This window comes from Pinus tabuliformis, chromosome 3_2, assembly GCF_031772625.1.
Source record: "Pinus tabuliformis cultivar Carrire ecotype Pingquan chromosome 3_2, CPIR1, whole genome shotgun sequence".
NCBI classification, from domain to species: domain Eukaryota; kingdom Viridiplantae; phylum Streptophyta; class Pinopsida; order Pinales; family Pinaceae; genus Pinus; species Pinus tabuliformis.
Window position 1 is genome coordinate 175,471,652 of NC_142302.1, and position 13,227 is coordinate 175,484,878.

Genomic DNA, 13,227 nt, shown 5'->3' on the forward strand with positions numbered 1-13,227 from the left:
TGTGACGCAGTAGGCTAAGCATCAGCACAGGTACCGATGTGGAGGATCAGTGTGATGTTTTTGTGGTGAAGCATTGTTAGAGCACATTCCTCGCTAAGGAGTGTTGATTTTTGGTAGCATCGGATGTGCTCTAGCCATGAAAATTGGTGGAGAGGCTAAGGCACATGTGATCTCCAAGACCCGGAAATCGTTTGGAGAAATTCCACCCGGATGGAGAGATATTAAAATAATTAATATTTTTAATGGGGTTCTTAAGTATAAACTTAGGAAAATTAAAATATTAATGTGTATTAATATAATATGGGCGAGAAAATTCTAAATAATGAGGAACAAGCTAGATCTAATTTTAGTCATTGATTAGGGACTTAATCTTGCTCGTTGAATTGTCAACAAGAAAAGTATAAGAGGAGGCTTGAGGGTCAATTGGAGACACACCAAGTTGATCAGTGAATTCGATTTTTTGGGGCAAGGTTTGCTGAGAAATCGGGTTAGCGATATGTTGCAGTGAGGGGCAATTCGGCAGAATGCTGAAATTACATAGTAGAGAGGCAGAGATAGTGTCGGAGAGACAGCATAGAGGCAGCCTAGGTTGACGCAGAGGCAGCCAAAGTTGATGCAACGGTTTGGAGGGCCAGTGTTGGTGATGTAGGAGACCGAGAAACTGACGCAGGGAGACACAGAGGCTAGCAGAGTTGACGTTCAGCAGAAAGAGTTGCGATGTGGTGTTTTTGTGGGGCACACTGAGAGCTGAGAGGCATACGCAGAGCCTTAGAGGGTGACGCACTTCCAAAGAGAAGCTTAGAGCAATTTTCGTTGTCCAGCTGAGGAACAGTCGAAGTCACCGTAGGATTGCTCATCCAAGGTCCTAATTAGTCAGAATATCTGTCTCGGGAGCAAGGTATTTCTGCCAAGGAAAATCTCTTAAGTGTGAGCCATTTCTGGCACCCTAATTGTATTCAGAAAACTGCATAATAATAGAACCCTCCTATCTGCTTCGCTTGTTTTCCCGCATTGGGTTTTTCCCGGGACGATTGTCCAAAAATAACGGTGTCCCTTGTGTTGTCTCAATTTATTTCAGTTGTTGACCTATATGCTTGTGAAGGTTGCAATTGAATTTATTTCAATGTTTATATTATTAAATAACTTGTTAATGTAAAAAACAAGTTGGAGATAATAAACCAGATATTGCAATAGGGGTTTCTAATGTGTTAGATTCAGAAATTTTCACAAAGATCACATGCACTAGCTACTTGTCTTTTCTCTCTTGTGCGCTATGGAGCACTAGTTGAGCATACTACTTATGGATGATGTTGGTTGGATGGTTCTCTCTCTTGCATGATTATTGGCAATTCCTGGATGATATGTGCTAATTTATTTTAAGTTATCTCCATCCATCTTGTACATTTTGATGAATTAATGTTTAATGAAATTTTCACTAGAGTTTATTTCATGTTTTATGGCTCTAAAATCTCATTGCACATTATTTTCATCAATTTCTCTTCAGGAACCTAGGTTTCGCTTCCTCCCTTTGAATTTCCAAAGAAGATAGAAGGGCATAAGAGATCAAGATGTGAGGAAGTTCTAAACACAAGCTTGTCTTCTTCATTCTCTTCGAATTTGCTTCCATCTTTATTCTTCCATAGGTTTTTACTCCTAGAATCCATTAGCACTTGATTGAGAAATCTTATCTCTTGTGCCAATCCCTTAAATAAATAAAACCCTAAATACTTCTATTTTTATGTTTCTAGGGTAAATTAGGGTTATATTACAGCAATATCATCATTTTCCAACATTATTTACCTTGGACCTTATTGTCTGAGGGTTAGGATTTGTATGCATTCATTTGGAAATCAAAAAATATTATTTTACTTGCATTTTTCAGCTATAAATTAGGGTTGATGTCTAGCGATTTTCTTGTTGTTATATCTATTTTCCACCATGAAAATTTGTTGTAATTCATTTTCTTGTTTTATCATTTAATAGCCTTAATTTTCACTGGGTTATCATAGATTATGGGACTATTTCTTGATTGTTGTTATAAAATATTTGAATACTATAAACAATTGATTGAAACTCTAGTTTATAATAACAAATTATATTACTTGATGGAATGTGTTTGGTGTCCAAATTTCTAAAATGGAAATCCTACTACAGTGATTAATATGACTTCTTCCCCTTATTACCTCATAGATAAGCTATCTACTGTATTCTTATAGAAAATATCGAAACATGTTCTACTGTAGCCTTCACAATTAAAACATTGTAGAAATTAAATGTAAGTAAAATGTCAGCGCATATACAAACACAATGACATGGTTATTTTTGGACAATTGTCCCCAAAAAATCCCAATGTGAGAAAACCAATGCAGCAAATGAGGGTTTTACTATTCTTCAACAACAATCAACATGTACAAAATTTGACCCAGTAATATAGAACTGAGAAATATTTACAAGCATTCCTGAACAAGTGTCTGACCCAAGAGAGAGATTCCTTGTGCCTCTACGTCTCTCTGGCTTGCCCAGCGTCAGTTTCTCTGACTTGTCGAGCGTAAATTTCTCAGGCCTCCAGATTGGCATGCGCAATGCCTGCATCACTCAGGCCAGCGCTGCCTCTCCCGGCGTCAATCTGCCCAGCGTTGTTCCTTTTGCTACGTTGTGTCTTCGTCCCTGTCTTCCTGACTAATATTGAACGCTTTTTGGGTTCTTTGGAATACCTATGCCCAAACATCCTTGCAAAATTTGAGGCTTAGAGCACATCCGATGCTAGCTACCCCAAATCAACATTTGGGAACCTATTTGAGTTTTTATTGGTGAAACTAAGCCCTCTAGATTTAGCTATAGAGGCTTTTGAACCGGCTCTCTTGAATTTACACCTTAAATCAACCAAAACCTTAATCATTGCATACGTGTCCCTGGGTAGATATTGTCATAGAACTCTCAGCGGGAATTTAGCCTAGTCTATTTGCTCTTGATCTCCCTAAAATCTACCAAGGAAGCCTCCCATGTGGGGATTGTATCCAACTATAAAAATGACCAAAGTAGTTGTTGAGGTGACAATTGTAACTCTCCCATTGTTGCTCTCAATATAGAAATTTTAGTGAGGCTTTGCACTAGGATGCTAGATTTTGTAATAACAATTCCTACAAAACACCTATCCACAAACCAGAACAAAAACAAAATCTCACAATCTTCCACAAGAACTCTATTTATATCTCTCATGCGTCACCATCTGCCTTGCCAAGCCTCACTTGGTAAATATTTGTCATCTTTCCCTATTCATTTTTTTTTACTTCCTTTTTAATGTGCAATCATGGATCATGACTATACATGTATTTATTATCTTTTTGTATATCCTAGGTATATAAACAATAGGAACTTCATAAGAATCAATTCATAAAAAATAATTCAATAATTCTTAGTTGCTCAGCATATATCAAGCCAGTGTCAACTCTGTCCCTTAACTCCTTTTTCATGCTTCTCACAATCCTTCAAATTCCCTCATCGTGCCACCTTCTATTCTTTCATTTGTAGCTATAAATAGCAAGTCAAAGTTCCATGTAAACAAAGACAAATAATATGAAAGAAATAGAGAGAAGATATTTTCTTGATTTTATTCAACGGTTTAATGCCACTATAAGTAAGTGACAGAGGCATATCACACAATTCAACAGTAATTAATTAATAGCATACCTTACACTAAGACATGACATATGATCTAATCATTAACACGTTACACAAAGAATATTCTGACAAAAAGTACATTATTTAACTCTCAGATATGGCCATTATAATCATTTACTTTAACAAAGTCCATGTCCTATTGCACGTATGCCTTAGCCCTTAATTATTGACATTTTAAAGCAGTTCTTTGATTGCTCTGTTTGGACAGCTACAAGCTATGGAGTTATTTCAATTTAAGTCAATTCTAGAGGAATGAAATGGAATGCTATTATAATGAACCGAACAACAAAACCACTTGCAAGCTTTACAAGGAATCACTAGTGCAACAACAAGGCCAACCTCTCTAGCTTCCAATTTAATCAAAAGAATGCATCTAGACACTAGCTTTGCTTCAAAACCTGTACACCACTGTCATACAGTCACAATGAAGAAGACCCTTGAAGAGAAATTGGAGAATTACAAATATAAAAACACAGAAGAAAATTTCCATCACACCAGCTAACCTCTTCGGGAATACAAACCATGATAATGATAAATGAAATGATTCCCAACTTCTACGAGTATTACAGGTAATTTCATAAACAAAAATCACAATGCTACAAAGTACTCTAAGTGCAAAATAGACCTAAGAGAATATAAGGCAGCACTAGTTTTGGGTATCGTTCCAAGAGGTTAAAAGTTGACACTTTCTAAGTAATAGTTAAATCACTAACTTTTGATCTCCTGCTTAAAAGTTGACACTTTCTAAGTAACAGTTAAATAGCTAAATTTTAGTAAAAAGCTTTTATCTGTGTTACCGGATCCATGGGGTCTTGATGCTGGATCAGCAGATCTATGGTTCAGATACGGATATGGATACAGATTCACCCATATACACATAGGATTCGCCACATAGATGGATCCTTCAAACCTGGAAACGTATCCCATGCTACCAAAACAGATCTCGTGCCAACTAGCCCTAGCTTCTTTTATTTTTAAGGATGTTTGCCACCTATTTGAAACCATAAAAAGCAAATACTCTTTAGATTTATAACTAAATTACTTATTAGTAATTGATAGGCTGTATAGTCGTATAAGTAAGTCATTGATTACCTATAGGCTGTATAGCACATGATAATGCTAGTAGGAAAGGTCTGACACATCAAATTTTAATTTTTAATTTTTTATAATGCTAACATGAAAGCTTTGAGACAATACATGGATAATTATATATAGTGTACAAAGGATGGTTGTGTCAATAATAATTTAATTAGATCAATCCCATCCAACTCTAGATGAAGAGTCCTCTTAGAACAATATGATACATAGATTATAGCATGTTCTCAAATAGTGTATAACATTCATATACCATTGTAACTAGATGGGGATTTTTAGATTTTGAGGCTAATTTCATGTAAGATGACAAGATGATCATAATGTAGAGTTGAAATATTCAAATTATGAGCATATAGACCCATTTTTCGACATGTAGTCAGACCTATTCGACATCATCATATCAATAGAGTGACCATTGATGAGATACCCATTTTTGTATTTACAATTATCCTTTTTGTATAAAGCATGATGTATCATGATTTCAATTTTAAGATTTATACGTTATTTAACGATTTCAGTTCTATTGTTTTGAGTCATGAATGATTGTGATTTTTAACTTTGAAAACGTTTTTCCTTTGGTAAATTAAAAAAAATATTATTGTATTTTTCGTATGTGCCATTTCCCCAATGTATCCAGATCCTGGAGTTTCAAAAATCTGGTGGATCTGTCTCCAGATCCAAATCCGGATCTGTATCCGTTTCCATTTCCTCGTAACCTAGGCTTTTATCATGAATAAATTTTCCTAATACAGTTACTAAAGAAAAGCTCGTCTACGGTGTCAAAGTTAGGTCTGAAATAATGGGCATCAAATTAAGACAAACCTTTGATGTTATCTGCCATCGCTCGTATCTCAGCTTGTATTTCCAATTCCCGTGATTAACAAGAACATATCGTACTATATATATAATCAAAGCCATAACTAACTGTGTTCTTCCTCCTTTTGCTACAAACATTTTACAGAGGTCCAAAACTGCAAAAACAACACAATAATAAGCGTCAATACTACCTGTTGTAGAAAAAAAATGTACAAGGATGTACATCGCTATACAATTTAGCATAACCAAATAAAAGCCATCTAAAACAGATACTAGCTTCAACATCCAAAGTATTTTATAAATAATAATAGTAGAAATAAAATGGTTTCTCCTGTACAATACAACTATAAGGTTTCATCTACTTAGTGTTAACATCGCCTTTTATCTGTAGATCTAGTAAAAAGATTACATAGTTGAAGAGAAACTCTCTTCCCTTACCTGGATTTCAAACATGATTTCTCCAAAAGTTTAGATTGAATGACAATTCAACTTATAAAAAGATGTCATTCCATTTCCAATAACACTATCAGCAAAACTCTCAGACCAAGACAACTTTATTTTGTAACCGAGCACAAAACTAAATCTCGCTTTACACAAACCATAGCTGTCAACTAAGCCTTCTCTTCATCATTTAAAATAAGATCTTGTATACATTTCTTTACCTAATGTTTCCTTAAAATCAAAAAGCTTCTAAAATAATGCAACTCAAATGTAGTTCATTCCTTCAACTAAAGTAATGCAACTGCAGGAAACAAATTGCAAACACATGCCGATATTCAATGTTAAATGCTAAAATATTTCTTTACATATTCTAGGAAAGGTACAGAGTTGGACAACTAAGCAAAAGCAAAGTCCCTTAACTGTCACTTTTCAACTCTATGTTAAGTATCTGCAAACTAAATGTCAAGTAGGACCTAGATGTCAGTTTCATTTAAGAAATCCAAAAATGCCCAATAACAAAATTCAGAATACTCCTGCATTATGTTAACTTTTAGGGCTAGGTTGTTCTCTGCGAAAGATAATTGCATTTTAAAACCTTTTCATCATTTACACATTACATTCACCCCATAAAAACATAACATTATTAGCAATTTATGTAGAGAGAACAACAACATCAACAATGCAGTGGAACAGTAAAGAACAACAGAACAAAAGCATACACAATAAAGACACCAGAATTTAGGTCAGAGACCAGGGAAAAAGCCCACAAGGGGGAAATCCCAACCAGATTCTTCGTCTATTAGATATTCATCAAATGTTCAGCTGAGATACAAAGTACACTGATCATGAGACATCATCATCAATCACAATGGGCCACCTAGGGCCAATCCAGCAACATGGTATACCATCCATCAGAGTTATGCCACGGTCCACATCCATTTCAAAGACAAAGCCATATCTCCAAGTCATGCCATCACAGTCTCACTGTCATAGATATTATCGACTCATTGTACATATCACAGTCTCACTGTCATAGATATTATCGACTCATTGTACATATCACAGTCTCACTGTCATAGATATTATCGACTCATTGTACATATCACAGTCTCACTGTCATAGATATTATCGACTCATTGTACATACTTCAAAATTACTACTAAGCCAAGATATCAAAGATCATTGTTATGTCACGTTCACTACACTATTATTGTCATAAAGAAAGTTACTTCCATTCACTAGGTTACTGCCAAATACAGTGTTAATGCCACATCTTCCATATTAAGATCATTATCTGTCATCATGACTACATCATTGTCAATAGAACACACTCTGAATATACATAGTCATATAAAGTTTAAACACAAGAGACACCTTGTCACTGTCATATATTACTTAACCAGGGTTACTATCTCACCATTGAACAGGGATTACTGTCACACATTGAACAGTCGTATATAATTATATTATAGGTCATAGTCCTGTTGATTTTACAAAGAGATATAACGTGACCTACCATATAGAATGTGAGCTTCAAATATCACATGTGAACCATAGAAGTCAAGTGATGTCACCGTCATATAATTCAATGCACAAAAGTCCAAGCTATGTCACTAATAACAAGAATGAGCCACTGTGAGGTAAATCCATGCACAGAACTCCAAGTGATGTCACTGATGCCAAGAACAAGCCACTGTGAGGTAAACTGATGCACAGAAGTCCAAACGATGTCACTGATACCAACAACAAACCACTGTGAGGTAATCTGATGCACAGAAGTCCAAGCAATGTCACTGATGCAAAGAACGAAGTCATTGGAAGTCCAAGCGATATCACTGTCAGTCTAGCGACGCCAAGAATGAGTCATTGTGAGTATTGTGATGCCATATTGTATCATGAAGTGCCACTAATGTGATGCAATACTGTATAATTTGATGCCACTGATGTGATACAGCTCACTGTATAATGTGATGCCACTGATGCGATGACATATTGTATAATGTGATGCCAGTAATGTGATGCGGATGCCACAGGGTAGTGATGCTAGAGTGATGACATTGTAGAATACAAGAAAATAAAAAATCGATGTCGTGCGAGCCAATAGAAAGTGTTGTCATACGAGCCAAAAGAAAAGCGAAACCATACAAACCAATAGAAAACCAAAGCCACACAAAACAATAGAAATTGATGCCATACGAGCCAATGGAAATCGAGCCACAATATGATCTAGCAAGCCACTCAGAAAAACTTACGCAAGTCATAGCGTACCTGAAATAAACTTATGCGAGTCATACTGTGAATATAATAATGGTTACAAAGACAGAGTGTGAGCCTCACATATCAAATTGAACCACAAAGACCATTATATAATTGAGCCTTAGATTAAAAAAGAGCCACTGATTTTCACATGATTTCATAAAGTAACCTCGGACCATTTTCATTGTGAGATCTGAATTCCATATTTGGAGTTGGATCGATCCTCTTTTTATATAGACTCAAGATGCCTTAAAACGTCAAGCCGACTTGACTTATCTGGAGCAAGAAACCACAAATTCAAATTTTACTCATAATCATATATTTTTCCTTGATGATTTCTTTGCCCAAATTTTGTGCCATATTAAATAATAATATTTCTTTCTTCCAATTGAATTCTCTTTAGGGAATTTGGGCTTCTTTTAGGCTCTTTGGGTTCCAATGGGGAAATTCATCCCATAGTTGCCCCAATATTCAACACTCCCTCTCAACGAGGGAGGAATTTCCATCTGCATCATAAGTCTCATCTTAGATGTCACATCCTTGCTACATCATGTCTCTTCACTTCTCATCTCATTTCGTCTCGTTTCATAGAAGAAGAATAATCTACAACCGACAGTAGGGGACATCAAAAGATCCTCTAGACCCTACAAGTCTCCAAGTCAAGCTTCATGATCTTCTTCTCGGTCGCACCACCAAGATATCCATCTTATCAAATCTTGTCTCAACTTGTCTACTTTGATCATTAGCTAAACAATGATGTCTTGATCTAAAGAAGAAGAATCATCATACAGGAGATAAATCTGCCACCCTATATCCAATGTCAATAGGCGAGATACCACTTACCATGAGAGGTAAGGATCACACACTATCCTAATGTTCGTTAATCTTCCCACCTTGGTCCTCAAGTATCAAGTGGTAGAACACCTGCATCCACCACCATGGGGGAGATACACACTTACCATGAGAGATAAGGATCAAACACAGCCAAGGCACTTGGGGGAGACACAAATTTACCACAAGTGGTAAGGTTCAGACACACCGAACTCTCCTCACCCATTGGCCAAATGGGTGGCAATCCTGACAAGCCCAACTTGAGGGTAGGATTCCTATTGGGGTATACTTGGTCAAGTCCCAGACTTGACAGTAGGGAGAGATACACACTTACCATTTCTGATAACGATCAAACATGCCCCATAATGACAATAGGGGAGATACACACTCACCATGAGGTAAGGATCAAACACACCTATTGTCCACGGGATCCCTCAACCCCAGGAGCTCTCTGGCTCCATTCCTCTCCCTAGGAGCTCAAACAGGAGGAAGAGCATAGCTCAGTGTCTTGATCAGTCGTGGCCCTATCCCAGGAGCGTCACATCCACCAATCCAAATTGCTCTATGAAGACCAAGAACTTCCCTTTCGGCAAAGGCTTGGTAAGAATGTCAAAAACTAGCTCATTTGTTGAAGCCTCACTGCTTTAATTTCACAACAAATGAATGTCGGAGCCTCACTACTCCCTCTGCACCATATCCCGGACATAGTGATATCTAATCTCAAAATGCTTAGACTTGTCATTGATCACGGGAATCGAGATTCTCTAAAAGTCAGATCCCAATCATAATCGTGCCCAGCACATCCTCAAACAGCTCTCATAAGATCTTTCTCAACCACATAGCCTCACAACTAGTCATGCTAGCAAAAATTTTCTCTACCTCGGTTGTACTCAAATCAACAAACTTTTGTTTCCAACTCATCCAAGAAATCATCACAGATCCTGAGCTACAACGGCTCCCAGATGTGCTTTTCCTGTCAACAACATTTTTAGTCTCAATTAGCATCGATGTATCCATCAAGTTGTTGGCAGTGTGTCTTAGTCCATGATTAATAGTTTCATGTAGATATCTCAACACATGTTTAGCAGCAACCCAATATACATGACCACACTCTATTGGGTTCGAAGGACATAATCCGAAGCAAGGATCCATCTAATTGTCTGCTCATCATAGGATCCATCAAATCTGTATCTAAATAGGAGTCTCCCTCCACTGCTTCAGTCCACATCATCTCTCTATTACACTATTCATCTCAAGATGTTGATCATTTAGGCTCAAAGGCCAACTCCCTCTATCACTAAACATTAAGATGAACTGATCCTATCAGAAATAAATTGTCAGCATATATGAAACCAAATATCAAAGATATATCCTCAACCTTGAAGAAGGGACGGAATTTGCATCAGATGTCCATGAAACCAGGAGACTAACTTGGGTCCATATAGGACTCTCTTCAATCTATAATCATGAATCTCATCTCATGTGCCTCTAAGGTAGCTCTTAGTATGGAGGAAGACAATCTGATAATAGTGCATTAGAGTTGGGATCTTATCACAGTCCTCTCCCTTTGAGAGCATCTTTCTTATTATTGTTGCACTTAATATCACAGAAGCATCTAACAATGCTATATCTTTGTCATTAAGAATGGTCCTTGTATGAAGGACATACAACTCTCAACATCTTCTTATCTTAGAACATCTCGTTTGACTACTACATGACAGTGTACTCCTTTTGAATGGGAAGCCTCTTCAATCATACATATCATCCTGAGAGACAAGGATACTTCCTTAAAGGGATAAGCTCTTGTCCAATTTTCAAGTGATTATTCTAATCATGGGATGGCTTTGCATCCTTCTCATTCTCTATATGGAGGACCAGATCTTTACATCCATCTAATATACCAAATGATGAGGCAGGACTATCATCCTTTTTCTAGATAGGAGGGTGGCTTCTTCATTATCCTGCACCAGTGCCCTCTTGGAGCTTACACTTCCTGCACTATTCTACATGTTGATGATCCTCAAGATCTACTTTTCCGTGATCACATCCTCATCCAAGAAGTTTGTGAAAGAAGCATCCAAATCTTTATGCAGGAAGAAAAAGCAATGATCTAAAAACACTAAATCTAAACATGAACCTTTAAAAGTACTTATCTTTAACGAGGATTGTAGGAAGTTATCAGCTCCCTCTTGATCTCGCACCACAGACCATCAACCATATGACAATGTCGTCTTCAGAAGAAATGCATCCTCTTGAGTACCACCTGTCTCCTTGATCTCTTACATCGACAGCCAAGCCCACTTATCAATGTACTGGATCTGTAACATATCATCTCCTATTAGATAGGAATAAAATCCATCTAGGTTTCTTTGAACCTGTCACAGGTACTTGAATGATCGAATGTCATTAAACTAATCACATCGTATCTAAATTATACTAGGGTTCCAATACCGTAGAACCCAGGCCTTTACCATATCAAAGGCAACTCCTAGGGTTTCTCCAAACCCTAGCTTCTATACAAAAAGACTCCCCTAGGGTTTCCTTCAAACCCTAGCATTGTTTTTAGCAATGTTGCATTAATTGTTATCGGGATAATATCAGTGCGAGGAAAAAATCGGAAAAAATCGTAATTATCGAGAAATAATCGGAAATAATCGGGAAATAATCATTTGGTACAAAGATATTCATTTTTTTCAATTTTTTTAATATCTAAACCATCTACAACATAAAATAAATACATTGACACATAAATATGATAAAAGAACTAATGTATAAGATGTTTATTATCATTTCTAGTGCTAAAATCACACATAACATTGAATCATGTCCTGAATAGTAAGTCTTGACTCTTGAGTCCCAACTCAGCCTCAAAATATCAACAAAAAATATGATAATGTATTTCATCATGTCATAATGTCATATACAATAAAATGAAGAAAATAACTAAAGTCTAATCCTATTGATTTCCTCTGCCCCTCTTGTGAGAAAATGCCACAGCTTTCCCTTTACCTCTAGATGTAGATGTTGGTGCCCGTGCTGGTGGAGATGGCAGTGGAGTCTGATATGCTCTAGAAGCTGAAGAACTAGATGTAGGAGCTATAGGAGGTAGACCACGTCCTCTACTGGTGGCAGTGGTAGCCCAGGCAGGTGGTGTCACCTCCTCCTCCTGTTCCTCCTCCTCCTCCTCCTCCTCCTCCTCCTCCACTACATCCTGCACTAACCAATCATCAGCAGACTCCATGAGAGGCCTCTCAGCCTCAACCCTCCATGCAGCAGTGGTGTCAATCCCATCCAATGAGATGGCCTTCACATCAGGTGTCCTCTCAACTTGCCTCACCCACAATCGAAGATTGTAGTAAACATAGACCATGTCATTAAGGCGTTGGGACTCCAACCTGTACAAAGATCATGAAATAATAATTAATAATTATAAAAAAAAATATTGTTTAATGAATTCAAAAATTTATTTGGGAATTTGCAATATTTTAAAAATTTAAATGTTTAAGTGTTAAATTGCTGCGCTTCTTGTTGTGTATTTCTTCAAATACACTCCAATTGCGCTCACATCCTGATGAGCTACATGTTTGGCTGAGGATGCGAATGGCAAGCTTTTGCAGAAGGGGTACCCTGCCACCGTACATTTTCCACCATGCATCTACAACAAAATTACAAATAAAATTTTAAGTAAACATAAGAAAAAAATGGATTTTGAAGAGACAATGAAATTTGAAACAAAGTTACAAATTAAAAAATACCTGGCGTTTAATCGTCCTATCAGTGACACCCATGTCAAAGCCAAATGTGCCACCTGCCATCCTATATGTCTCAATTTGTTTAGAGATCTCTATATGTTGTTTTGGAGATCGCACCATCTTCTGGACACAGGATAAGAATCCATCCATGATCTCAGCATCAAAATCAAACCCACATGCGTAAGAAAATGCAGGGTTCAAGAAAAGCCCAGCAGCATGAATGGGACGATGGAGTGTGTTGTTCCATCGCTCATCAATCACTCCCCATAGGAGGAGTTGTCTCTGAAACCCATCATCTCCTTTACCATCACAGTAGGCCCGAATGGCTTCTTTGGCCCTATCCATGGCCTCATAC

At 37.2% G+C, this 13,227-nt stretch overlaps 1 protein-coding gene across 5 annotated transcripts in view; it reads right to left on the bottom strand.

Annotated features, from left to right (window-relative positions):
• Window positions 1–13,227, bottom strand: part of LOC149180358 (nucleoporin (DUF3414)) — a 426,459-nt gene that overhangs the window by 203,048 nt on the left and 210,184 nt on the right. For all 5 annotated transcript variants that reach the window (XM_089416071.1, XM_089416072.1, XM_089416070.1 and 2 more), the window contains one exon: window positions 5,599–5,747. In XM_089416071.1, the coding sequence (XP_089272197.1) occupies window positions 5,599–5,747 (149 nt within the window). The remainder of the gene's footprint in view (window positions 1–5,598; window positions 5,748–13,227) is intronic.